This window comes from Rattus norvegicus, chromosome 5 (genome assembly GCF_021556685.1).
Source record: "Rattus norvegicus strain SHRSP/BbbUtx chromosome 5, alternate assembly SHRSP_T2T, whole genome shotgun sequence".
Taxonomy (NCBI): Eukaryota; Metazoa; Chordata; class Mammalia; order Rodentia; family Muridae; genus Rattus; species Rattus norvegicus.
The window spans coordinates 69,206,494-69,232,355 of NC_141538.1; the positions used below are offsets into that span (position 1 = coordinate 69,206,494).

The 25,862-nt window shown below is 42.7% G+C and overlaps 1 protein-coding gene across 2 annotated transcripts; it reads left to right on the plus strand.

Moving 5' to 3' along the window:
* The first annotated feature begins 8 nt into the window (after positions 1–8).
* Rnf20 (ring finger protein 20) lies at positions 9–25,672 on the plus strand. Of its 2 annotated transcripts, NM_001436768.1 has the most exons (21): positions 9–142; positions 287–431; positions 1,204–1,359; positions 6,223–6,390; positions 6,500–6,647; positions 6,936–7,118; positions 9,736–9,854; positions 12,167–12,313; positions 13,287–13,364; positions 13,536–13,655; positions 17,329–17,508; positions 18,571–18,706; positions 19,022–19,143; positions 19,261–19,625; positions 20,698–20,815; positions 21,785–21,934; positions 22,324–22,536; positions 23,221–23,346; positions 23,468–23,608; positions 24,221–24,322; positions 24,605–25,672. In NM_001436768.1, the coding sequence occupies exons 3-21, from the start codon at positions 1,231–1,233 to the stop codon at positions 24,779–24,781; spliced, it is 2,922 nt and encodes a 973-aa protein (NP_001423697.1). In that variant the 5' UTR covers positions 9–142; positions 287–431; positions 1,204–1,230; the 3' UTR covers positions 24,782–25,672. The 2 variants fall into 2 exon arrangements, with proteins under 2 accessions (NP_001423697.1, NP_001101399.2); NM_001107929.3 differs by having other exon boundaries at positions 9–431.
* The last annotated feature ends 190 nt before the right edge of the window (positions 25,673–25,862 follow it).

Genomic DNA, 25,862 nt, shown 5'->3' on the forward strand with positions numbered 1-25,862 from the left:
CCTACTTCCTCTCCCTGCCTCCGCCTCCGTGAAGCTCAATCCCTCTTGGAGCAGGTCCGAAATGAGGGATTGAATCCCGCACCGCCCTTCGTAAATAACCCCTGGAAGCTGCGCGCCCGCGGCGGGAGTTGCTAGAGCCCAGGTTTGCTCTGTTGTCCGGTGCTCCTGGGCCCTGAGTGGCGAGGTCCCATCTTCCCGGCCTGTGGCTTGCCACGCCGGAGGTTGCGGCCAGCGCTTTCCATTCAAGTTGCGCTCCCTCCTCATCTCTTGTTTCCTCTCTTTCCAGGCGAGATCCAACTCAGATTGCTGCTTGCCATAGGTTCCTTGTCCTGGAGTTTGAATTGGAAGCCGGCGGGGTGTAGACTCGTGATGGTCGCGTTTCTCGCGATCTAGCATCCATTCCTCCTCCTTTAAGCATCGGAACCAGTCAGGTAGGAAATATTGAAAGTGCACCCCGACTGAACAAATAAAGAAACGGGAATTGTTAACAAATTCGTCTCTTAAGGCAACCCGGCTGCCCAAGGAAGCGCTGGCGTGCTCACCTAGGTCTGACATCTCTAGAACTGCTCAGTGAGCCTTGAAAAAGCTTTGCAAAGAGAAGGCTTGCGTTTCTGGGTGCTCAGTGTTTATCTGACATTATGCTAAATTGTTTCTATAGTTAATGTCATCCATTCGTTGCAGTAAGTCTAGCAAGCATGTTGTTCCTGGTTTAGGAAACTAAGGTTTGGAGACAACCGACTTGTTTAGGATTCATGACTTAACTAATATTTCCCACGTCTCTTTCAGCCCTGAGTCTTGGAATACCTTAATCTTAATCTCTGTCATAAATAAACCATTCTCCTTTTGATTTTTTGTTTTGGTGTCTCAGGAAGTGAGAGTCCTGAAATTTATTCATAGCGTCTCTATTCTTTGATTCGTATTTTATTTGTTATTAGCATCTTATGTAGAAACCTTTAATCCTGTCAATCCCACTCCTCACAGATTTTTTTTTTCCCTTCCGTGTCTGTCCCTGGATTTAGGATTGGTGGTTTTTGCCGTGGAATTAGTAGATTTGGGTTACAGAGTTGTCCAGAAAAAAAAATTACTAGTTTTTATATACAAGTACTCTATATTGTGGCTTACCTACTTATCTTGATTCAGTTCATGGTTTGTTTTTTTTTTTTTTTTTTTAATTTTTGTTTCTGTTTTTTTTTTTTCATTCAGAAAAAATAGCTGTCATCTTATACCAAGATGTCAGGGATTGGAAATAAAAGAGCGGCTGGAGAGCCAGGCACATCTGTGCCCCCAGAGAAGAAGACAGCTGTCGAAGATTCAGGGACCACAGTGGAAACAATTAAACTAGGAGGTGTCTCTTCAACGGTACGAGAAAACGATATCGTGAAAGTGTGCTTGGCTTCTGTCTGTTGTTTCCTGAAAGTAAAAGTCGATGGAAGCTTTTTGAATTAGGAGAGAAGCATTGGAAAAGAAGAGGGGAATGGGTGAATTGATGTGGTGGCCAGTTCTTAATGTGAGGTGTACTCAAGTTTGATCTGTATTTGCAGGATGTGCCTCTGGGGTTTTTTGAGAGTCTGACTACAGTAGTCTTTGTTATAGTTAACACTTTTCCCTTACTGAAAATGTGGTGCCATGTTCTGAGAGGCACTGTAGCAAAGCCTTTGAGAGTGCCAGTGCTAAATGAGAGTGAGATCCGAGTGCCCAGGGGGTACTCTCAGCCATCCTGTATTAACTACCTTGTGCCTGTGCTTCTTGTGAGATGAATCTGTAGTTCCTGTGTGGGACATTGGGTTATGATGGAGACAAAAAGGAGATCCCTGTAAAGAGTTAAAACGTTGTCTTTTTAACACGGTATGCACTCACAAGAGTGAGCTACTAGTTGTTATTGGGCTGTGTAATGTGATACACAAATAGTGGTTTTTTTTTTAACAGTAGTATCTTTTACACATGAGAAACTTAGCGGTTTTGATGTGGACAGGATTCTGTCTTTGGAATTTGGTCAAGGGACTATAGCGTGCACATGCTTTCCAGTTGTGTTTCTTGTGTATATTGAGGCCGGGGTTCGGAGAAGTTGATTTTATTTTTCAGTCATGACAAGATCCTACGTAATAAATTGTTAATGAAGTGTCATTTAGGGAGATGACCTGTCCATCTTGGTGCCAGAAGGTGGTTTTGTCTTAGCAGTGTGCACCCTAAGTGCATTTATGCCAATGCAATGGCGTGTATGCCATAGGGAGTGACTGTGTTATTTGCTGGTGGCTATGCTTTACAGCCCTTACCCTTTAGTGTCCAGTGTGGAACCAACAGGAAAATAGATGGATGGATGAAAGGAAAGCAAAGTGAATATTCCAGCTTGCACTTTAGTCAGAGCTGAATACGGAGCCCCCAGAGGCTCCTGTGGGAGGAAAAAGATAATCACAAGCACTTAGCAGAATTGTTCCTCTCGTTTTCCTGCTCCCCACATCCACTGACAGCCTCATGTTTCCAAGGGTGAGGATCTGCTTCCTCCCTGTGCTGAAGACACTAATAAAGAAGAGTAATATATAAGTATTAGACAAAGGCTGAGGGTAGATCTCAGCGGTAGAGTACTTGCCTGGTATGTGGTAAGGCCTTAGGTTTAATCCCTGGCCCTGAATAGTGTGTGTGTGTGTGTGTGTGTGTGTGTGTGTGTGTTCGTGTTCACATGCATGGGCATGGGCAAACTGGGATCTCACACTTTCCTCCAAGGCTCCAAGTACAAGGAAAATAGTTGATATGTGATCACACGTGTATCAGTGCACAGCTGGTTAAATAGTTGGATACAAAATGACCCAGTCACTGGGACTGTTGTCTTAACTGTAAGCTTGACTGAAAAGATGCCCAAGTCACTAATGATGGGTAGTCTGAAGGTCTGTGAAGGTGTCCAGATCCTCCACCATGGAGCTCTTGGTGTGAGTGACTGTGGCAGGGAGGAGATGTTAGCTGTGCTGGGAGCCTGGGTGACCAGGTCTGATTCTGAGGCCTGCATGGTGCCTGTCTGTTTGCTGTCAGCCATGAAGGTAAAGAACCTCCTCTAACACATCTACCACAGAGCCAAGCAGCCATGGATCAAACACTCCAAAATCATGAGTCAAAAGAAATCTCTTGGGGCTGGAGAGATGGCTCAGTGGTTCAGAGCACTGACTGTTCTTCCAGATGTCCTGAGTTCAGTTCTCAGCACCACATGGTGGATCATAACCGTCTGTAATGGGATCTGATGCCCTCTTCTGGTTTTACAATGACCCAGCTGAGGTTTGGAAACATGAAAAATGAGAATCCAAGGGATTCTTGAGTTGTGAACGCTGGCTGTCCACTCCAGCTGCCAAACCTGGCTGTCTGACGAAACAGCATTAGAAATATTTGCTACAGACAGAAGGACATTCGAGTTGCCTGAGCGAGAGATACTGTGAAGTGAATAAGGATTGGGGAGTAAGGTTTTTCTTACTGTGCTCGGGAAGAGTATAGGAGGAGTGTGTAGGAGCTGTGGAGAACGAATCAGTTTGTTTTGGTTTGAATATTAAAGTTTAGAAATTGGATATAGCATTGGGTACAGTAACTTTAACTGTGGAATCAAGCCTGGAGAAGCCAAATGAAGAATGTATTCGTTGGAGTGAAGGGAGACATTGCATTTAGCAATAGGTACTTCACTGAAGACTGAATAGCTGTGCTGAGGTAGTGGCGGGGCTGATTGCAGTGAACTTAAGAACATTAGGGCATAAGGAGACTGGAGAGACAGTGCTTTGGATGATTGCTGTAAGAACAAGGACGATAGAGCGGGAGCTTAAGTGAGGGGGTGGGGGGCACAGCTAGCTTTGTGAAATCAAGGGAAAGCTTTTGATTTCATTTTAAGATTGGAGATATCAAGCCTGTTTCTCTGTTAGTTGAAGCGCATTGAGAGAAGACATTGATGATAAAGCAAAAAGAAGAGACAGGTACTGCTGTGATGCGCTGGAGTAGGAGAGGGCAGTTGTAATGCAGTGCACAAAGGCTGCACAATAAAGCAGTTGGCCTTAGCCAGGAGCAGGTACAGTTATCTGTGTCAGCAGAAGAAAGGCGGAGGGTGCAGGGTCAAGTAGAGGTTGATAATTAGCAGTAGTTTGAAGAAGTAGGCATGTGCATTCTTTTCTGATTGCTTCTGGGTTTTTGGTGAAATGTGAGAGGAAAGTTTGGGCGTTTGAAGAGAGATAGAAGATGTGAAGAGAGGTTGTATCGGGAAGTAGAGCTGTAGCAAGTGATGGTAAGCTAGATGCTAGATCTGGAGATGGGACATGACCTGAGCAATTTGTAGGTAAGTCGAGCAGCAGTGGCAGATGATACGATCTAATGTTCCAGTCTGCTAAGGAGTTTTGAGCAAGGGAATAGCAATGGAAAACAGATAGCATCTGCCTTTAGGCTGGGGCTTCAGTGAGTGTAGGAAGGAAACTGCAGGGATTTTCTCATACAGTTTCAGTTACTGCCAGAATGGGAAGGCAACTTTCAGTCAAGAGAGAGCCTGGGTGAGTGGCTTAATGTTTGTTGATGCTCCAGTTGGAGTGAGTCTAGGAGAGCAAGGCTGAAAAACGAGGCAGACTAAAGTCTCATGCAGTAACCAACTTTATTCAGAGTAGCAGGCATTTTATATTCTGAGGATTAAGAAGAATCACACGAGTAATGTATGCAGTCACAAGACAAGTTACCCATGGCAAATACATGTTTTTCCATAGTGGCAGATGAATAACAACTGAAATAAACTACTCCTATCGACTACACCTGGGAGGAACGTGAAAACACATTTGAAGAAGTCTCTTTAAGCAGTTCTTGCTTTAAAACTCAATTTCACCAATTTCTGCATAAAACAAGACTTGTAGTTGACATTTTGCAAAGCAGCCTGCTCACCATCTGAGTTTATTCTGCTTCCCTTTAATAAACTTTAACTTTTGTTTAAGAAAAAGAAAATCAACAACAGAACAAATAAATTTCGGCCTTTCCACCTGCTATTTCTTTGTGATATTTTCCTCTGACTGTTCCCCTGCTCCCCCCGCCAGCTTCTCCAGGGGCAGAAGCTAGAGTCTAAATATAGGAAGGCCTGGGGAATTAGTGATGGATGAGAGTATTCTGTTTGCCTTGCTTTGTTTTAGAGACAGGATCTTTCTTTGTAGTCCAGGCTGTAGAGAGGCAATTTAATCCATCAACATGGCTGATCTGGCAAGGGATCTTATCCAAAGACTGTCTTGGTCTGTATGATCTGGCTGGAATGCAGACACATCCTGGATTGCAGTATGAAAGTTCTGTTATGGGGACATGAGATACCCAGAGAGACATGTTTTATTCAGGAAATGGGAAGCTGGATTGGAGCAGGGTTCTGGATGATTCCATAGTATGTACTCTGGAATAAAATTTATCTCTGAAGCCTAGTGATGGGGATAGGCATTTGGCATTAGAGTCCAAAATACTGACAGACTGGATGCGCTCTCTCTCTCTCTCGCTCTCTCTCTCTCTCTCTCTCTCTCTGTGTGTGTGTGTGTGTGTGTGTGTGTGTGTGTGTGTGATGGTTCATCTAAACCTATGTTTAAATCACCTGGTAATGGGACAGGTATTAGAACAGAGATAACCCAAGTGCCAGGATCTTGAGTGAATGGAGTGGTGCTTAGGAAGGAGACAGTGGACTAGCAGTATGTGGAGCTTCAGTGTCGAGTTACTTTGGGAAGATTCCTATTAGAGCAGTGAGATGGCGAGCTGGAGAGCCTACTATACTTGCTGATTCTGGTCGTGATCATACGCCTGCTCCTTCATTTCTTCTGTTCCCACTTCTTACCTAATTATTTGTTTTAAGATTTCTTTGTGTATGTGGGTGTACATACGGAGGCCAAACAGTGTTTCTCAGTTGCCATCCACCTTGTTTTTTGAGACAGGGTCTCTTAACTTGGCCTGGACCTCACCAATATTAGGCTACGCTGCCCTGGCCAGCCAGCTGTCCTCAGGCATCCACCTGTCTGTATCTTCCCTGTGTTGAGGTGACAGCATTTGCCACCATACCTGGCTTTCTTAGAAGCAGGTTCTCTTGGGTGCTCATGATTGTGTGACAAGCCCTTAGCACCTGAGCTGTGTCCTCAGCCTCAGTTGAGATTTATTTATAGAAAATAACTAATGAACTAATGTGAACTTATTGAATTTAAAAGCTCATTTGTTTAATTTTTTGTGGAGACTAATGATTCTGGTTTCATGAGGTAGGAGGAATTAGACATTCGAACACTGCAATCGAAAAATCGTAAGCTAGCAGAAATGCTAGATCAGCGGCAGGCCATTGAAGATGAGCTTCGGGAGCACATTGAGAAGCTGGAGCGACGCCAGGCCACCGACGATGCCTCACTGTTGATCGTGAACCGGTACTGGAGCCAGGTAGTTCCTCGTCTTTTCACCCCTTCATATCGGCCTTACCATCCTTAGTGCTCTTAATTTCTCAGCTGGTGTCCTTGTTTGTTTGTTTACTCCATGTTCTCTTCTGTAGTTTGATGAAAACATCCGCATCATCCTTAAACGTTATGATCTGGACCAGGGTTTGGGAGACCTACTCACAGAAAGGAAAGCCTTGGTTGTGCCAGAGCCTGAGCCCGACTCTGACAGTAATCAGGAGCGCAAAGATGACCGTGAGAGAGGCAAGTATTTGCAGGAGTTCTGTCGTGAAGTTGGTTATCTGGGTTTTGATATTGAGCTTTGCTGTGAGCCTCTCCAGGTGAGGAGAACAGTGGATTTTGCTATTCCTAGCTTTAAAAGAAGCTTGGGGGCTCCTTTTTCTCTCCCTGTGTCTTCGTGAGGTATTCTGTGACTGCGTTAGCTACTAGGTTTTTGAAGTTGAAGTTTGCTTTGAGGCTCTCCATTTGAAGGAACATTTGCTATTTCCGGATGTATAATCTGGGGGGCTTTTTTTCTCCCCATGTTCTCAGGGGAAGGGCAAGAGCCAGCTTTCTCTTTCCTTGCTACTTTGGCTAGCAGTTCCAGTGAGGAGATGGAGTCCCAGCTTCAGGAGCGCGTGGAGTCCTCCCGCCGTGCTGTGTCTCAGATTGTGACCGTCTATGATAAATTGCAAGAAAAAGTGGATCTCTTGTCCCGGAAACTGAACAGTGGAGGTGAGGAGAGAACCAGGAGACTGGGAGCAGTGGGAAGGCAAGAACTCAGCTCCATGAGGCTCAGGATGCAGCTTGGTTGTACTGAGATTGTGTTCATACGATATAGAAAGTATACAAAATGACTGCAGATCTCTTTCTCAAATGCAGATAAAATACCTTTATTTCAAGTTTTCAGCAATAGCGCTGGTCTGGTTATAGTATATTTTAGGAAAAGATTTATTGTGTATATCTATGTGAGTGTATAATTATACATGTGAGTGCAGATAACTGATGAGGTCAGAAGAAGGCATCAGGTCCCCCAGATCTGGAGTTGTTGGCTACCTGATATGGATTTTTGGGAACTAAACCGGGGTTCTCTGCAAGGGCAGTCCACTCTCTTATCCACTAGCCATCTCCCTAAACCTCTATTGTAGTATTTTAGCCTTCCTGATTATCATCAAGATATTTAATGTTTTAATCTCTTAAATAAATTAAATACAATGTACTTTATTTACTAGGTAAGCAAATAAGAACTGTATTATTCTAGAATTTTATTTTTAAGGAAATTTTTAAAAATTGCTTCTATTTAGTGTGGTAATTAATATGCTTGTTTATTTATTTATTTTAATTTTCTATTAGATATATTTCTTTACTTATATTTCAAAGGTTATTCCCCTTCCCGGTTTCCTGTCCATAAGCCCCCATTCTCTCCTCTCCCCCATACTGGTATTCCCCCCATACATCCCCCTTATTACCCCCTCCCCCATATTCCCCTGCACTGGGGGTCCAACCTTGGCAGGACCAAGGGCTTCCCCTTCCCCTGATGCCCCAACAAGGCTCTTCTCTGCTACATATAATATGCTTACTTATTTATATTTTATTTTTAATTAGGACACCACAGTGGAGAGGGAATGGGTGTGACTACTCCTCCCTATTAGTATAAAACAAGCTGTGTGAGGCTTCTGTCTCCCATGGTTCTAATCGACTATTCAGAGGGTATTGTTAAAGCATACTAATGTGGGGAATGTGCAGTGTGCAGAGGTTATTTTCATGCTACATTTGATGTTTTAAGTGTATATCAAGTACGTCATTTGCTGTATTTGTAAAGGAATTAAACTGAATACATAAAACAGTACTTAGAACTGTTTGGAATTCTGTGTCTACAAGATTGTTCAGCATTGCTCTTGCACACAAACCTGATAACAAGAGTTCAATGTGTGGATCCCACAAGATGGCAGGAGACAACCAATTCTTGTGGGTTATCCTCTGATCTCCAGATTCACATGCCTGTACACACAGGACAGACCCATGCACACACAGAGACAAAAATTATTTCTTAGAGGGTGTTTTAAGATCAAGTTTAAGTTAAAAAAATTTATTATAAAATCTAAATAGCTAAGCTGCTTGTGACCCAGAGGAAATCGTGTTGATAAAAAGGTAAAATACATATATGATGAATTATAATACTGAGTATTGACTTTTTGGAAGTTTATTTTCACCCACGGGTTTGGTTCTTATTTAGATTTATGGCTTACTTATTAATTTACTGAATATTCACTAGGTTTTAATTGAATTTTAGGGCCTACCTTCAGAACTTAGAATATTAAAAGAACAAAAATTTAGGCACTAGATTTTAACTCAGGTTGACTCATAGTCAGCGTTTATTTATGTATTTATTTTGCCATGGCTATGGAATTGCCTATCTTAAAAGTCTGACAAGTGATTCAGGGGGGCAATCCTACATGGAAACTGGGAACCCAAGACTGGACTGATGTATTGTATGTGGTTTCTGAGAGCAGTAATGACCAGTATGTGGGACCACTTTTCCCTGGAAACTCTAAAGGATAATGTGTGTCTGGAGACTAATTGGTTCCATTTATATCACCTAGATTGAGCTGTAATTGTTAGGACTATTTTAGATACCTGTATTCAACATAATGAATTCTAAAGATGTAACTTATACATTTGTAAATATTATGTACATTTTTGATTTTGAGCTTCAGAGTTGTATTTATCATAAGCGAGTTCTGTGTTCTTTGTGCTTCAGGATTTTTATATGTGATTATTTGAAGATAGAAATTATGCTTCCTGTCTCTCCACCACAGTAGAGAGATGCTTCATGTTTCTATTAGTTAAGAATAGGAATTTGTGGGGTTGGGGATTTAGCTCAGTGGTAGAGTGCTTGCCTAGCAAGCGCAAGGCCCTGGGTTCGGTCCCCAGCTCCAAAAAATAGAAAAGGAAAAAAAAAAAAAAGGAATTTGTGATTACCTTAAAGTAAAATTGTATTGCTTTAGTTTTGACACTGGTTAGAAATCTTGTCTGTTGTAAATTCTAAAGTGTCTATTTTTGGTAGTGATAGTTGTGTATGAATAAAATCATATGGCCTTCATTTATTTGCTCAAGGCATTTGTCTTAACAGAGATGAGAATAGGTGATGGTTGCAGGTTGACTCATCTATGTAACCAATTACTGTCACCTAACCAGAGTACTTCTGTGTCCTGTGAGATAACACACTAGGTTACTTTCTGACATTCTGAGGACAGTGGGGTGAGCTGGCAGGTTGATGCTTTGATGCAATCGATGATTGTGAAACTGAAGACTATTGATACTAAACTAAAGTGCAGCTCTTCTTCCTCAGATAACCTGATAATGGAGGAAGCAGTACAGGAGCTGAACTCCTTCCTTGCGCAAGAGAATGTGAGGCTCCAGGAACTGACAGATCTCCTTCAGGAGAAGCATCACACCATGTCTCAGGAGGTATTTGACCTGAAAGGACTAACAGCCATTCATACTTAGTAGCTCTGGCTGACGACACCACGTCAGAATTGTGAGAACTTTGAGAACTTTGTTTTAAAAGACATACTTATATTGAAGAGAGTGTAGGGCAGTCACAGTCAACTCAGCGTCCATGGAAAGGTTAAAGGAAGAAAACAACTTAATATTTCTTTTTGTGCCTCTGTTTAATAGATAGGTCAGGATCCTCATCATTGTGAAGAAATGCCACAACACAATTTAAATCCTAAATGATCCCTGCTCTAAATGTAATAGGCTGTGAACAGTGGTACCGAGTGAATAGCTAAGTGAGAGTTCAGCAGAGTGCGGGGAGGAGGCTCCTGCATTGATGAAGCCATAGGAACTTGAGGAATGTGAGTTTTCACTCCAGACTAGACCACAGAGAGTGCCATGACTATCCCATGTCAGAATTAGGTATCTGTCTACTAAAGTGCTTATGAGAAAGTGACAAAGCTTTGGATGATCCCTGGAATGTTTCAGATTATTTTCTTATCTGCTGAAGCTTGACCTACTTTGGTTTGGCTACCAGACTTCATGTTGATTGGTCACTTACACATCATCACGTAGTCACTCGGTACCCAGTGATAAGCACTACATGAATATTACTACTAAGGGCACAACTCCTTCCATTTTACTGCTGAGGAAAGTGAATTAGTGTGCAGTCGAGAGCAGGTGATTAGAAAATATGGTTTGCTGATGAGTTTGTTTAATCTCAGAGCCGTGTTTTCCCTGCACTGCTTCCTGAGCTCTGCTGTTAGGTTTGCTTGGATGCTCATGGACTTTGAGAGCAGTTAGAGTTAGGGAGCATTTACAATGGTGGGAGTGTCATATTTTAGGGCACTAACTAGGTGTTATCAAGATAGAAATGTCTCCTGCTGGCCTTTCGCAACTCTCAGCAACGGTAAGCAAGGGCCTCTCTCCTTTTGCTCTCTGGGCTCGTGTGTAGAACCCATGGCTCGCATTGCTCTTTCCTTTCCTTTCCTTCTTCTAATTCTTCTTCTTTTCTTTTTTCTTTTTCTTTTTTTCTTTTTTTTTTTTTTTTTTTTTACATCAGAATAGGATTTAATTTAATGGCACCAAATACAGGGCAGCTTCTTCATGCAACAATTTATTCTCTTTCATTAGCTTATTTTTTAATTCACTTTACTCTGATCTCAGCTCCGCTCTCTCCTCCCAGTTCCCTCTCACCCAGCCCCTCATCTCTCATGGCTGGTTCTTGATGCTGGATGTCAGCTGGGAGGCGGTCGGTGGCCAGCTGGAGGTCCTGCACGTTTCTTAACATGTCAGCTGAACCACATTGAGTGTTCTAGGAAACAAAGCACATCCTGCCTGATCTTTTTAGCATAGCCTCAGAGTTACACACTATTAATGTTTTTGGCACTAAAGTTGTCCAGGAGCAAGAGGAGGAACAGATCCATCTCTTAATGGGAAGATTGTCAGAGGGAAAACAGTAAGCGGAAAGGTTTGTACAGAGTAGTGGGAACATGGGGCAGTTCCATAATTAGGATGCTATGCAGCAGTAGCTGGTTGACAGCTCCTCAACCGGACAGGGCTGCCGAGCAGGCTCAGTGGACACAGCACTGGCCACGTAGTTGAGATCCCCATAACCTACCTAAAGCTCAGTGCAGTAGTATTGATTTGTAATCCCAGAACTCCACTCCCTAAGACGAGATAAGAGGCAAGGACTGGACATACTTGGAAGTTTGAGGGCCTGACTTAAAATTCTGGCTCAAACAAGATGGAAGTCAAGGACTGATGCCTGAAGTTCTCTGTTCATGTCCATATACAAGCTATGGTGTGTGTACGCACATATGCACACATGCACACAACCTGATTGTAAACTGCTCAAGACTCAGCCTAAATACAGAAGAAGTTTTTTCTTGTTCTATAAAGATTATCATTTCTGGATATGTAGCTAGAGAAAGTTGGTGGTAAGAGATATTTCTGTTTTAAATTATTACTTTCTAAAGTATTTGATAAAGGATGTTTTCTTTCTAAAAGAAAATCTTCATTATCTGAAGGATCGTGGTCTATCTAGGGAAATGGTACTTTTCAAAGATAGAAAGATTATTAAATCTTAACTGGTATTGTCCTTGTGAAAGTTCTTAGCAATTGCTTGTTTTCATTATTATAGCACTCTAAGAACTTTTATTTTTAAATTTGGCTGTTGAATTTTTTTCTCTAATTGTATATGAGTAAGGACTAATTTTATGGAAGTTGGAACTCTTGACTCTATTCTTTTGTTATATTTCTGAATGCTTGTCTTCGGGATGTAGTTCTGTAAGCTGCAGGGTAAAGTAGAGACAGCAGAGTCACGAGTGTCCGTCTTGGAGTCCATGATTGATGACCTGCAGTGGGATATTGACAAAATTCGAAAAAGAGAACAGCGGCTCAACCGGCATTTGGCTGAAGTCCTAGAGCGGGTCAGTGCTATTTATATAGGCTTTTAAAATGACTTACAAATGCAGTTTTAATTAATGTGTATGTGTGTATGAGGGAGGGAATATATGCCATTGTGTGTGCAGAATGTGGCCAGAAGAGGGCATTAGCTCCCCTGGAGCTACAGTTACATAGGGTCGGGTAGCTAAGCATGCGTGCAGGGAGCTTCCAGCTGGGCTCCTGCAAGAGCAGCAAGTGTTTTTACCTGCTTAGCTATCATTCTCCAGCCTCTCCGCCACGCCCACTAGCATATTCTTTCTGTCTTTGAGACTTACATAAATGTATACCATGTATCTTAATCCTATTGATCCTCTGCAGTTCTTCCAGAACCCTTCTCCATATGTCTCCATGTGTTCCCCTCAACTTAATGTCTTTTTTTTTTTTTTTTTTTAAATAATTCACTGACTACCATTTGGGCTTCTATATGCTTAGAGTGGGCAACATACCAAAGACCACACCACAGATAAAAGTGACTTTCCTCCTCTTAGCAGCTGTCAACTGCCGATGGCTCTTCAGTGAGGGGGAGGTAAACTCTTCCCCTTTCCATGCTAGTCTGTTGATTAATTTGATCTTGGGCAGGCAGCCATAGCTGCTGTGAGTTCATAAGCACAGCCACTGTGCCATATCCAGGAGACACTGTTGTTAATGCTCCCACCTTCTAGCCCTTAACAGTCTTCTCACACGCGTGAGTGCGTGCGTGTGTGTGTGCATGCGTGCGTGCGTGCTCATGTTCTCCCATTTTTGGCTGAACACTTGGTTGTCACTTGTTCCTAGTACTTCAGCTGTTTAACTGGTTGTATGCTTGTAGTTACTAACATCCACTACAAATAAAAGCTTCCTTCTCAGAAAGGATCAGCCAGATGCTGTTATTTGAGGAAGAAACATCCTTTGAATGACTCTGGTCTTACAACTGAAGTCTTCCAGCCTCTCACTAAAGAGTCATTGTCTTCTCTGTAGGTGAACTCAAAAGGCTATAAAGTGTACGGAGCAGGGAGCAGTCTCTATGGAGGCACAATCACCATCAATGCCCGGAAGGTACGTCTGCCCCACCTGGGACATGGTGTTTGACTGGGGACAGGCCTTGTGCCTCGGGTCTGCATTGGTTCCCAGGTAACACAGTGGCATTTGCAAGAGTAGAACAGAATGTGGGAAGCATGAAGTGGGATGACCTTCATTCTCATCTGATGCTTTCCTGATCCTTTCTAGTTTGAGGAAATGAATGCTGAGCTTGAGGAGAACAAAGAGTTGGCTCAGAACCGACATTGTGAGCTAGAGAAACTTCGTCAAGACTTTGAAGAGGTCACTACACAGAATGAAAAGTTGAAGGTAGGAGACAGAGCTCTGAAGGACAAATGATTTGTTCATCAGCCTGTGAACCTGCATACTTTATGAAGAACAAGAAAAATTTGGCCAAATTTAGCCTCTTCCATGATAAAGGTCAACAAGTTAGGTATAGAAAATTGTACCTTAACACAGCAAAGGCCATTTGTGACCTGCCTACTGCTAACATGCCTGGTAAAGAGTTGCAAGATTTAGGATGTTTACTCTTGCCTTTGTTGTCAGTATCATACAGAAGCTCAGTCAGAAGAAATGGGCATAGGTAAGAAAAGGGCTCCAGATTAGAATGATTGGAGAGGGAGGAGTAAAGTTGTCTCTGTTTGCAGGTGCCATGATCCTACATGTAGGGGTCCCTGAGAGAACTAGAAACGAGTTCGATAAGGTTGAAGAATGTAAAATCACCAACAGACTCAATGGAAGCGGTCTCATTTTATATAGCAGTAAAAATAGTAAATTTAACCAAAGATCAGTGTATAACAACACTGTGTAGATAGAGTGGATATTATTCAGCTTTGAAAAAGGAAAGTTAGTCATTTGCGGCAGCATTGATATACCTGAGGGATATTATACTAAGTGAAATAAGGCAGGGAGAGATAGACAAATAGTGCTTGAAACATACAGATGCTAAGAAAGTGGATCTCATAGAAGCAGAGAATAGACTCAAAAGGAAACATACTGGCTGGAGACCGAGTTCTCAACAGAAAGGAGATTTATTTGCCTCAGAGGGACAAAGGGCAAAGAGTAAGGGACAAAGACAGGAGATAGAGGGCAAGGGAGAGGGGGAAGAGAACAAGGAAGAAGGAATAGTGGTATTTGTTCCAGAGAGCAAAGAACTGCCTCTGGATAGAGAGGAGATCTTGGGACGTAGAAAAATGACAATTTACAAAGGTAAACAGGGAGACCCCGTGTTAAGATGAGGTTTTAATTTTAACTGCGCATGTTAGTTAGGTGAGCCAAAGTGGGCTTTTGATTTCTGGACTTCAGTATTTTGATAGCTGGGCCATGGCAGTCAGCCTTAGGAGGAAGATGTGGCCAAATAAGGGAATGAGCTTTGGTGACTAGCTGGGGTGTCAGTGGTGAGAGGGCATGCGACTAATGGAAGACACTGAAGAGAGGTTGGAACAACGTGGGAGGCATCGAAGGAGATGATCAGTGAAGTCAGGAGAGTTTGTTGGATGATGACCTTGACCTTAACGCAGTGGAGGGAGGGAGGGAGGGAGGGAGGGAGGGAGGGAGGGAGGGAGGGAGGAGGAGAGGGAGAGGGAGAGAGAGAGAATGAATGAATGAATGAATTTGTCTGTGTCTGTGTGTATTGGAGAGATGTCTTTGGTTTAGTTATGTTTTATAATTGGGAGTGTGGGATTTGTTCAGTGTTGATATCTGAGGATGTCTGGACAGTTAATGAGTTTAGTCAGTCAGTTGGTGATGGATATCTGGCAGTCATTTGGGCAGAGGAATAGTTTGAGTGTGAGAAGAGGAATGGGATTTGTGGGGAGCTGGTGATCTTGAGTGAATAGGAACCAGAGGGTGAGGATGAATGTTGATAACGGAGGGGTCAGCCTGATGTAGTTGTCTTGACAGGAAGGGGCTCCATCTATATAAAAATGTAGGCAGAAGTAGCCAAAGGGCCCTCTTGTGTGTGAGAGGAAGAGTAGGAGGAGGATTTCAAGAACTCTTTGACAGGAGTGTCGAAGTTCTGGGTCGGAAAGGCGAACATTCTAAGTTTAAGGAAATGTTTGAGGCGGGGAGGAAGGAGAAGGTCTAAAGAAGTGGGTGGAGAATAGGAGGAGTTTGGGAATTCTCTAGGGTGAGTGTGTAGATGGAGGCTGAGGAAAGGACAAAAGCCTGAACATTCACTTCAGATGTCAGAAAGAAGAGCGTTTAATTCTTAGTTGTGGCATAAGTAGCAGGCCTTTGGTTGTTAGGCTCAGGTCTGAGGAGTTTTTCTGTAGAGAACGAACTTGGGAAAATTGACCTTTCTTTGACAAGGCAGAATACAGTAGTCAATCCAAAAGTGTCCACAGTTCATACAGTATCCTGGCGGCAGGTTTTCCTAGTGCTTACCATCGCCACAGTCCAGGTGCAGGGTTCTATCTTTTTTAGGAGAGCCCTTACAGTTTGTTGTTGTTGTTGTTGTTGTTGTTATTGTTTTGTTAGCACTGGAGTCTCTGTTTATTGGGAGAAGTTTCTGTTGAACGTTTTAAATGCCATATTCAGTACTTATTAAGTATACCTGATTTTAACCTTGAGAACATATACAGGAGACTGAATAAAGCCTATTGTAATTAATCGTGATTGTAAGTATAGCTTTAAAAGTTAAAAAAATTATGAGGTAACTGATAATTGTATGTTTTAATTCTCTTCAATACTTTTTAATAAAGTTATTGCAGCTTTTTATAAGATTAGAACTTGCAGCTTTATCCCTGTTAAGTTTGACCTTTAAAGTCTGAGTTGAAGATTTAATTGGAGATCTTTTAGCATAAAAATAAACCTAAATGTAGTAAATTTGTCATTAAAGAAGATTATTCTTGTAGAATTGAGTTTAAGCAGTAGACAGTGTCAGGACAGGAAGGGTTAATGAGTTGGGAAAGTAGCAAGGGCCTTGACAGAGGGAGGTGGGAGATAAGACTAAATTATACTGTAGCTCCCTTGGTCGCCAACACTGGAGAGCGTGACTTCAGGAGGAGGGGAGCAGTACTGAAACAGCTGGAACAAGTTGACCGAGGAGGGGGGGGAGTTGGAGGAGTTCAGCTGAAGTAGCCAAGTCTGGGGCCTAAGGGAAATGGTTGCTGTGGCCCAGAAGGAAACTGAAGTGTTGGAGAGGCTGATGCTCCTGCATTTGAGCTTTTACTCCTTCCCACAAGGCCAAGCTGAACTGGTGGTGCAGAGTGAGCAGGGATAGCACTGGGGAGTGGGTGGATAGCTGTGGAGAATGGGTGTGGGGGAGGCAGTGTTGGAGCCTTACCAGAGTTTAGGTAAGGCAGAATGGAACTGGAGGGTATTTTGTCAGCTGAGGGCAGTGGGGAGTTGGGGAGGGGACAGCTGCTCAGGCCTGATGGGTGTGGCCTGCAGCCTCAGTGCTAAGTCTGTAGGCATCCTGGACTGGTATTCATTTTTGCCTATTAGAATTGTCCTTTGCAGAATCTTAGGGGAACAAAGAAGAATCTTCTAGAAGTCTTCCTCATCTTTCTTTGATTCATAGACTATCATTTATAATTTATTTCTAGATTAAGGAATAATGAAGATATTTGCACTAAAAGGAAAAACTTCATAAACATTCTTGGAAAATTAAATCAAATGGTTGCTTTGGAAAAACATGACCATTTTTGCTACCAGTCGTAATTATTTTCTCTGTGACAGTGAATAACAGTTACTGGGGTCTTCATCTGTGATTTAGAGCAAATGTCCTGGTCAGGTCAGTTTTACTCAGCTCTTCTTTGGATTAGAGTTGAAACAATGTTAAACACATGTCAAAATAGTGGGTGGCCTGGTTTACTCAGGGACTGAGTTCTACCCAGGAGTGGTAGTCTCTGTTTCATCATTTTTCTGAGTAATGGTTCCAAGTGAGTGTCACATTGGTGAGTTATTTTCCCACGACTGACTTGTGGGGCATACATGCTTTGCTCTGACTCTGGCTTGCCTTTTGTCCGGCCTTCCTAAGGTGGAGTTGCGGAGCGCAGTGGAGGAAGTGGTTAAGGAAACCCCAGAATATCGCTGCATGCAGTCACAGTTCTCTGTCCTGTACAATGAGAGTCTACAGTTGAAAGCTCACTTGGATGAAGCTCGGACCCTGCTTCATGGCACCCGGGGAACTCACCAGCGCCAGGTTGAACTCATTGAGGTAATATTGAACTTTTCTGTGTTTCACTGGTGGGTATGGGAGCCAGCAGTCTTACCCACAAAGCCAGCCATTCCCTCTCCTGCATTGTCTTCTCTATGTGATTGCCTAACTAATGGATTTTGTGCCTCTACTTTCATGCATAGTTAATATCCCATTCCTCAGTTAATATCCAGTGGGCATAAGTGTAAGACAACAGAATTCTTGCCCTCATGGATCTTATGGGAGAATGCTGCTATTAAGGTGCTGCATGATTCAGTGGTAGTTGTCTGAAGATGTGGTGATGGAGAGACAGAGCATCTGATTTGTCTGTGGTGTCTTCCTGATAAGGAAGTGGGTGGAAAGATGGAAAGTTTGTTGATGTGCTCCAGCAGTGACAGCCTTCGTGAAGCTGTGCCTATGACTCATATGTGTGGGGACATCAGGCAGATACTGCCATTGTGACATTCAATGCACATCTAGTAGGCAAATTATTTGAAGGTATAGCTTTTATTTTGGTATTTATGTTCACTTTTATGTTTTCTATACTCCTTTTTAAAAAAGACTTATTTGTTTGTTTGTTTATTTAATGTATGTGAGTACACTGTTGCTCTCTTCAGACACACCAGAAGAGGGCATCAGATCCTTACAGATGGTTGTGAGCCACCATGAGGTTGAACTCAGGACCTCTGGGAGAGCAGTCAGTGCTCTGAACCGCTGAGCCATCTCTCCAGCCCCATTTTCTTTACTCCTTACGGTGGTGTTTAAAGTAGCTGGAGTTTTCATGTATGTTGGCTAAAGAACTTGATGCTAGTTTATGTTTACACCTGGACAGTTTATGGTTCTCCAACTGAATTGTAATCTCAGAGCTAGAGGCCATTTTCTTTATTTCTTCATTGTTCCACCGGGTTATGAAGTCATGTTTCTATATCACGTCTGGTGTTCTTTAAGTAGAGGTAGTGTAGTGGAAATTTTCAGAATAAGCCTTCTTTTCTCAGCAGTGTTTTTATCTTTTTAGACTGTTACAGATTGAATTTAGAGGTAGACTCAAGCGATATGAATGTTTTATTGGTTCTTTATCTGCAGCGAGATGAGGTTAGTCTGCATAAGAAGCTGAGAACTGAAGTGATTCAGCTGGAGGATACCTTGGCCCAGGTCCGCAAGGAGTATGAGATGTTGAGGATAGAGTTTGAGCAGACCCTTGCGGCCAATGAACAAGCAGGTAGAGTCATTCTTGTCCTACCCTGTGTTCTGTCTGTTGTAAACTCCTTTGAAATAAAATTTGGTTCTTGAGCTTTGTTAATGCTAACTTAAACTCAGAAGACTCAGTAGTACCTGGAATGGAATCCTGCTACTGATTTTGAGCCTGTGTGTTTGATTTAACTCACTCAAGCAATTTGATTTTTCATCCTTTGAGAAGGAACATTTCTTTCAGTACCCTCCCTTCTATTTAGGAATTCCTGATGTGCTCTGAGCTTTCTCTCCTTGTGCCTTTGCCCTTCTTAAGGATCCCAGTATTGTTGCTGCTGTTTTTCAGGCCCCATAAACCGGGAGATGCGGCACCTCATTAGCAGTCTCCAGAACCATAACCACCAGCTGAAGGGGGAGGTCCTGAGGTATAAGCGGAAACTCAGAGAGGCACAGTCTGACCTGAACAAGGTGACCAGGAGCAGTGGAATAAGCATTGTTTGCCGCAGTGAAGGGGAGGGTGGTCTGAGTGAGGAAGCAATGTGCCCCACTGAGGTGATGTGCGTTTTCCCTGGCTTCGTCTCCTAGACGCGTCTGCGCAGTGGCAGTGCCCTCCTGCAGTCGCAGTCTAGTACTGAGGACGCCAAGGATGAACCCACAGAGCTGAAGCAAGACTCTGAGGACCTCGCCACTCATTCCTCAGCATTGAAGGCCTCTCAGGAGGATGAAGTGAAGTCTAAGCGGGATGAGGAAGAGAGAGAACGAGAAAGGAGGGAGAAAGAAAGAGAGAGAGAACGAGAACGGGAAAAGGAAAAGGAGAGAGAACGAGAGAAACAGAAACTGAAAGAGTCGGAAAAAGAGAGAGATCCTGTTAAGGATAAGGACAAAGGGAAGCACGATGACGGGAGGAAGAAGGAGGCAGAGATCATCAAGCAGCTGAAGACTGAGCTCAAGTACGTGAGTGTGTAGTGACCCAGAGCCTGGATCTGGAACAAAGTGTGTGCTTTACGGTAGGGCTGACCCACGCATTATACAGTGTTTCAGATGTACCGAATGTCCAGTTAATGTGCTCTCAGCGTTGAGTGGGATGTGTAGCTGATGGCCTGCCTGGCTGTTCTGCAGTGGTGCTTAGTGGGTAGGTGCCAGGGCAGCCCCTGCTTAGGCATTTACTTCTCGTAAGTCCATATTAAGAGAACAGGTAGCACATTGAAGTAGCACGCCGGGGAATTATTGGAAATTGACTACTGCTTTTCATTTAAGTAAATTACGATGTTATTTGTATTTTCCCTTAAATTATCCTACATCTCTAATCTTAATGTATCTGGTAATGTATTTGTAGTTGACAGGTTTGGTTGTATCCTATCAATTCCTTAGGCAGGTTCCTTCTACAGAATTTAGATGGAAGGATGTTTGTCCCAACATCACACATTTTCCTGTTTGCTCCTATTTAACCATTACTGTCTCTGCTGAGACTAGCTCTTCTGAGTTTTTATGCTTTATACTGTGTGATACTTGAATTTAAGGGTTTGCTGTGCCTAAAGTGCTTGAGCTCAGATGTAGTTAAGCTTAATAATTTAGTAAGAGATGAAGTGTTCATGCTCAGCTGATGTTTACAACTGCCGTTGTCAATTCTAGGATTAGGAGTTTATTTTTTTCCTTCTGTTTGATTTTTTTTTTTTAAAGGTAAACGCGTTTCCCCCAGTAAAAACGATCTGAATGATTTGACTAAGTATATCCCAACTCTCAGCTTCTGAGTGGCACCATTTGAATGTGCCTGTGTCCTAAGTGCCACAGCTACTTTATGTTGTGGAAATAGACAGGAATGATTCATATATTTGGCTTTCTTTTCTGTGCTTTCCACCTGTGTTCTGTAAGTCTGTTAGTAATCTATGCAAAATGTGTCTGCTTTCCTTCATAACACAGAGTAAACGACTGTTGAAAATTGTGTTCCATCCCAAATGTGCTTGCTCCGATGCCCTTTGTTGTCTCAGTCTCTGGTTCTTTTCCTCTACCTTCCGGTCATAGGAAAGCACAAGAGAGCCAGAAGGAGATGAAGCTGCTCCTGGACATGTACCGCTCTGCCCCCAAGGAGCAGAGAGACAAAGTGCAGCTAATGGCGGCCGAGAAGAAGTCAAAGGCAGAGGTAATCCTTCTGTTACCTGTCATCCTGGTGAAAATCTTCATTTGTGAAGTTGTCCTTTGTATTTTTCATACATAATGTTCAAGTTTAAAAAGTTTTGGAAAGAGGAGGGCCACTGACTGAAAACAGTCTTTCAAAATTCTTTGCAAGGTAGTAACTTATCTCAGAATTACAAGAACTTGGAGCAGGTTTTTAAAAATTTGATCCCTTAGTTGATTGTGAGAAATTATTACCACTTTGTATTTATTATTACTAGAGTGAGTCTCTTTGGTTGCATTTGAAAGGAATATTTTTAAATTAATTTTTATTATTTTGTGTGTAAGGATATTTTCCTTGTCCGTATATCTGCATCCCATGTGTGCCTGGTATCCATGGAGGCCAGAAGTACCTGGTGCCTTGGAGCCCAGGAGAGGACCCCTAAAACTGGGGTTAGAGGTGCTTGTGCAATACCTTAATGTGAGTGCTAGAAACTGAACCCAGGTCTTCAAGAAGAGCAGCAAGGATTCTTGACCACTCAGCCATCCCATTAGTCCTGAGATGAATGGCTTTTTGTTTGTTTTGTTTTGTTTGGCTTTGTCTATGTAGCCCTGGCTGTTCTAGAATTCACTTAGAAGCCAGGCTGCCCCACACTCTCGGATCCACCTACCTCTGCCTTGTAAGTGTTATGATTAAAGGTGTGCAACACCATGAATGTCCTAAAAGGAATATTTTTATCCTTGACAATTTGAGCCCTAAGGAGAAGACAGTTTGAACGCTTCCAAAGAAGGCTATGTAGTAGGCAAAACCTGCCTATAGGTGCATGAAATGCACTGATAAGTGGTGTGCTGAACTGCCATTCTCAGTTTGTCATTTCTCCTGTTCCACCATGCTTTGATGTTTGGTTATGTGGGCCTTCCATGTGTATATAATGATGATTGAGTTTTGGAAATGTTTGGCTACTTAGGTTTTTACATATTCCTTTTCCTCCTGTAGTTGGAGGATCTCAGGCAAAGACTCAAGGATCTGGAAGATAAGGAGAAGAAGGAGAATAAGAAAATGGCTGATGAGGACGCCTTGAGGAAGATCCGGGCAGTGGAAGAGCAGATCGAATACCTGCAGAAGAAGCTGGCTGTGGCCAAGCAGGTGGGCACTCCTCCTTTGTCAACACTGAGTGAAAGTCTGCAGGGTAACTCACTGTCAGTGCAGGCTGGCTTTAGTCCTACTGCTGTCTGTTATTACTTTTATCCTTTGTTGTTAGTGAGATCCTTGTCTGCCATCCTTCTCATTTTATTCTGTGAATTTGAGTGGCAGATTTTACTTTGAGTAGTAGCTGTTGTTTCAGACATTGTTTATTGAGGGACCTCTTCTTTCTCTGCTGACTGGAACTGATGCATATACTGATTAGAAAATAAAATTTTTTATACTCTCTGATTATAGACATATGAAACTAATGCAGGCTATCAGAAGGAAGGTCTAGTTTCCTCTGCTCATCCTTTGGCAGTGGCAGATTTGCTAATTGATCCTCATGTTAGGAGGAAGAAGCTCTCCTGTCTGAGATGGATGTCACAGGACAGGCCTTTGAGGACATGCAGGAGCAGAACATCCGTTTGATGCAGCAGTTGCGGGAGAAGGATGATGCAAACTTCAAGCTCATGTCAGAGCGGATCAAGTCTAATCAGATCCATAAGTTGCTTAAAGAGGAAAAGGAAGAGTTAGCTGACCAGGTTTTGACACTGAAGACTCAGGTAATTGGATGAATGGCGTTCTCCATCTGTGGAAGTGGGAGCTTTCTGCATGAAGGCTGATCACTGAGGCAGGCTGCTTTTCCTTGTGTGATAGAATGCTGCAGACTAAGAGTTGGTTAGAGTCTGGGTAAATACATTTCACGCCCATACACTCCCCCAGAGACATGGCTTTTCTTTGACCTGACTGCCTCTGGATATTGGAATGCGAGTTTGTGAGTGAGAGGCCGGAAGTAGGTCTGTGATTTTACTTTTTAACCTCTTGGTATTGTTTGATTTTATGTTGTGGATTAATTTTAAGAAAAAGTCTACTTTAGAATCTCTAGCTGTTCTGAAAAAAATGGAGTGAAGTTTGGTTTGAGTCAGGGTTATGTTCTGGTTGGAGAGGCCTTGTTTTGAGGATTAAATAGCTACAGAAAATGATTATCTAAGATTAACTTTCTATTCTTGGCAGTTTGGAAACATGTCTTTTTGGTAGGTTCCCTAACTGAATATTCATGGTTATTTTATGTGAAAAATTTAAGACTTCAGTAATTGTAATCTTAGATATATTTTAAAAGGTTTATGGAAAAGTCAGCAATATGTTTCTGATATGTTGTAATTTTTGAGGATGTATAGGTAAGTGGAACATAACTGATTTTATTTTCCTACCTCCTTATATTAAAATCTGAATTTTCTCCTACGCAGGTAGATGCCCAGTTACAGGTAGTAAGAAAGCTGGAAGAGAAGGAGCACCTGCTTCAGAGTAACATTGGCACAGGGGAGAAGGAGCTGGGTCTTAGGACTCAAGCCTTAGAGATGAATAAACGCAAGGTAAGCTGATCTCTGTAACAACACGGTTGGGCAGGCTCCAGCACCTGCCTGAGTGTTTGAGGTTCATCACTCCCCTCTCTAGAAGAAGGGGTAATAAGGTAATGTTGTACATTCTACTTAGGCCATGGAGGCGGCCCAGCTTGCAGATGACCTCAAAGCACAGCTGGAACTGGCTCAGAAGAAGCTCCATGATTTTCAGGATGAAATTGTGGAGAACAGTGTCACCAAGGAAAAGGACTTGTTCAATTTCAAACGCGCACAGGCAAGCACTGTTGTCTTTGACTATATTCACCTTCTCAGTGCTTTGTGAGGGCTGCGGTGAGTGTTGTACACCAAGAGCTGCTGCACCTAATGGCCTTGTGGGAAGGGAAGGGCCTGGCATTGTCTGCTTCAGGCCATGTTCCCTAGGAGGGAAACAAATTCAGGCAAAATGGGTGGCCTGGTAACCTGGTAAGTTGTAGTAAAGGGAGTAGAAGGTTAAAATCTCACTCTCATTTTTCTCATGCCACCTGTTCTTCATGATAGCTTTGTTCTTTCCCATAGCTCAGTAAATTAATCCAGGTCTGCCCACCTTCACCGTCAGTTACCACAAAGTAAAGCAACCTGCTCTGAGATTCCAGGCTGTGTCTTCATTGGCCTGAAAGTGCTCTCATTGATGCAGCTCTAATGGGGATGAGATTAGGGCTGTCCCTTCTAAAACAAAAGTGTCCTGTAACCAGGTATTTGTAAGTACTTACATCCCTAAAGAGAATTGGACATGAAAGACAGAAAGTTCTTTGGTTTACAGTACAAACGGTCAAGTTGGAGAAATTCTTTGTGTCAGAAAAGACAGGTCTGGGAAGTGTGTGTAGCTATGTCTACTCTCTTGCTGCAGGAAGACATCTCTAGGCTCCGAAGAAAGCTGGAGACAACCAAGAAGCCAGACAACGTGCCCAAATGTGACGAGATTCTGATGGAGGAGATAAAGGACTACAAGGTAAGAAGCGCCAACTGTTTGTGTTTGTTGGGGCTGGAAGTGGTCCACTAATGCCGTGAGAAATAGACACTGACCTTTACCCCAAGGCAGAAGTCTGCTGAAGAACTGAGAGAGACATTGACCCTTGTGTGAAGTCAAGCGGAGAAAGGGTTATTTTCAGGGAAAATGGCAGTCTTCCTGAGCACTGCAGTGGTCTTGGTTATTTGCTCATTTGTCACAGCTGTGTGGGTCATGACCTTTATTTATAGTTCCTCAGACTCTGATTTTTTTTTCTATTTCTAGGCGCGGCTGACCTGCCCTTGCTGTAACATGCGTAAAAAGGATGCAGTACTTACCAAGTGTTTTCACGTTTTCTGCTTTGAGTGTGTGAAGACGCGCTATGACACTCGCCAGCGCAAGTGTCCCAAGTGTAACGCTGCTTTCGGTGCCAATGATTTCCATCGCATCTACATTGGCTGAGTGCAGTCAAGAGAGAGAACTGGCTAGGCAAGCACTTACTCATCAGTCACCAGGCCTCTACCTCTCCCTCTGTGACAGCTGGCCGGCTCCCTGCTCCCCGGACTGTCCAGGTTCTCTTCGCCAGTAGCCAGAGAACATTCGTGAAAAAGACTGCAAGTCTTGGGGTTTAGAATGAACTAGAAGCTACTAGTGTTTGTCTTCCTATCAGCTTTCTTTATGTCCTTTCAGAGTTTTCAGCATTTTCTTCTTGGGCAAAGCCTGTAAACTTGGATTTACCCATCCTCCTGAAGAAGTCAGGTTGATGGTTTTGACACTGAGAAGGGAATGTCATAGAGTGAACATATACTATTATGGAGTAGTGAACTTTTAGAAATAAGCTATCGATGGGCCCCAAATTCTTGATTTGGTAATAAACCTTTCTAAACTTAGGTTGTAAAATGGTATAATTGTGATAGTCTCTCCTGGAAGGTTCGAAGCCTTAATGAAATTATATCCAGGATAAGTCTATCTCTCATTTCTAGTAAACTGACTTTTTGGGTCAGTTGGACTTCTTGCTAAAGTTATTTATGTTTTAAGTATTCAAATATTAATAGGTTTTTTTTTTTAATTTCTTAAGGCCAGAATGATTTCAAACATGATAGTTCCTATGGTTTTGCTTTTTGTTTTTTTCCTCCTGAAATCAGACTTAGTACTTAAGAAGCAGCAGGAATGGATTATGAAGAGATCTAGGTAGTCTAGGATAAGATCCAGAGAGGGTTGGTGAATTATGAATTACTGTCATCATCCTCTCAGAGGGACTCTTTGATTTCTGTTTTCCAGAAGATTCTCAGTAATGTTTCTGTAGGATTTTAATATTCCATATACTTTCAATTAAAGCAGGATTCAGCTTTCTCTTGTGTTTGTGGTTTTCTTTGTAAAGACTATTCCAAAATTGAAATTTTAAGATGGGTGTTTGCTGTTTAGCACAGGCTGGTCTTGAATCATGACAGTTCCCCCTTTTCAGCCTTAATCGAGCTAAGATTGGGGTGGGGTGGTGGCGGGGGGGAGGGGAGGGATGTGTGCCACCATGCCCAGGGAAGTG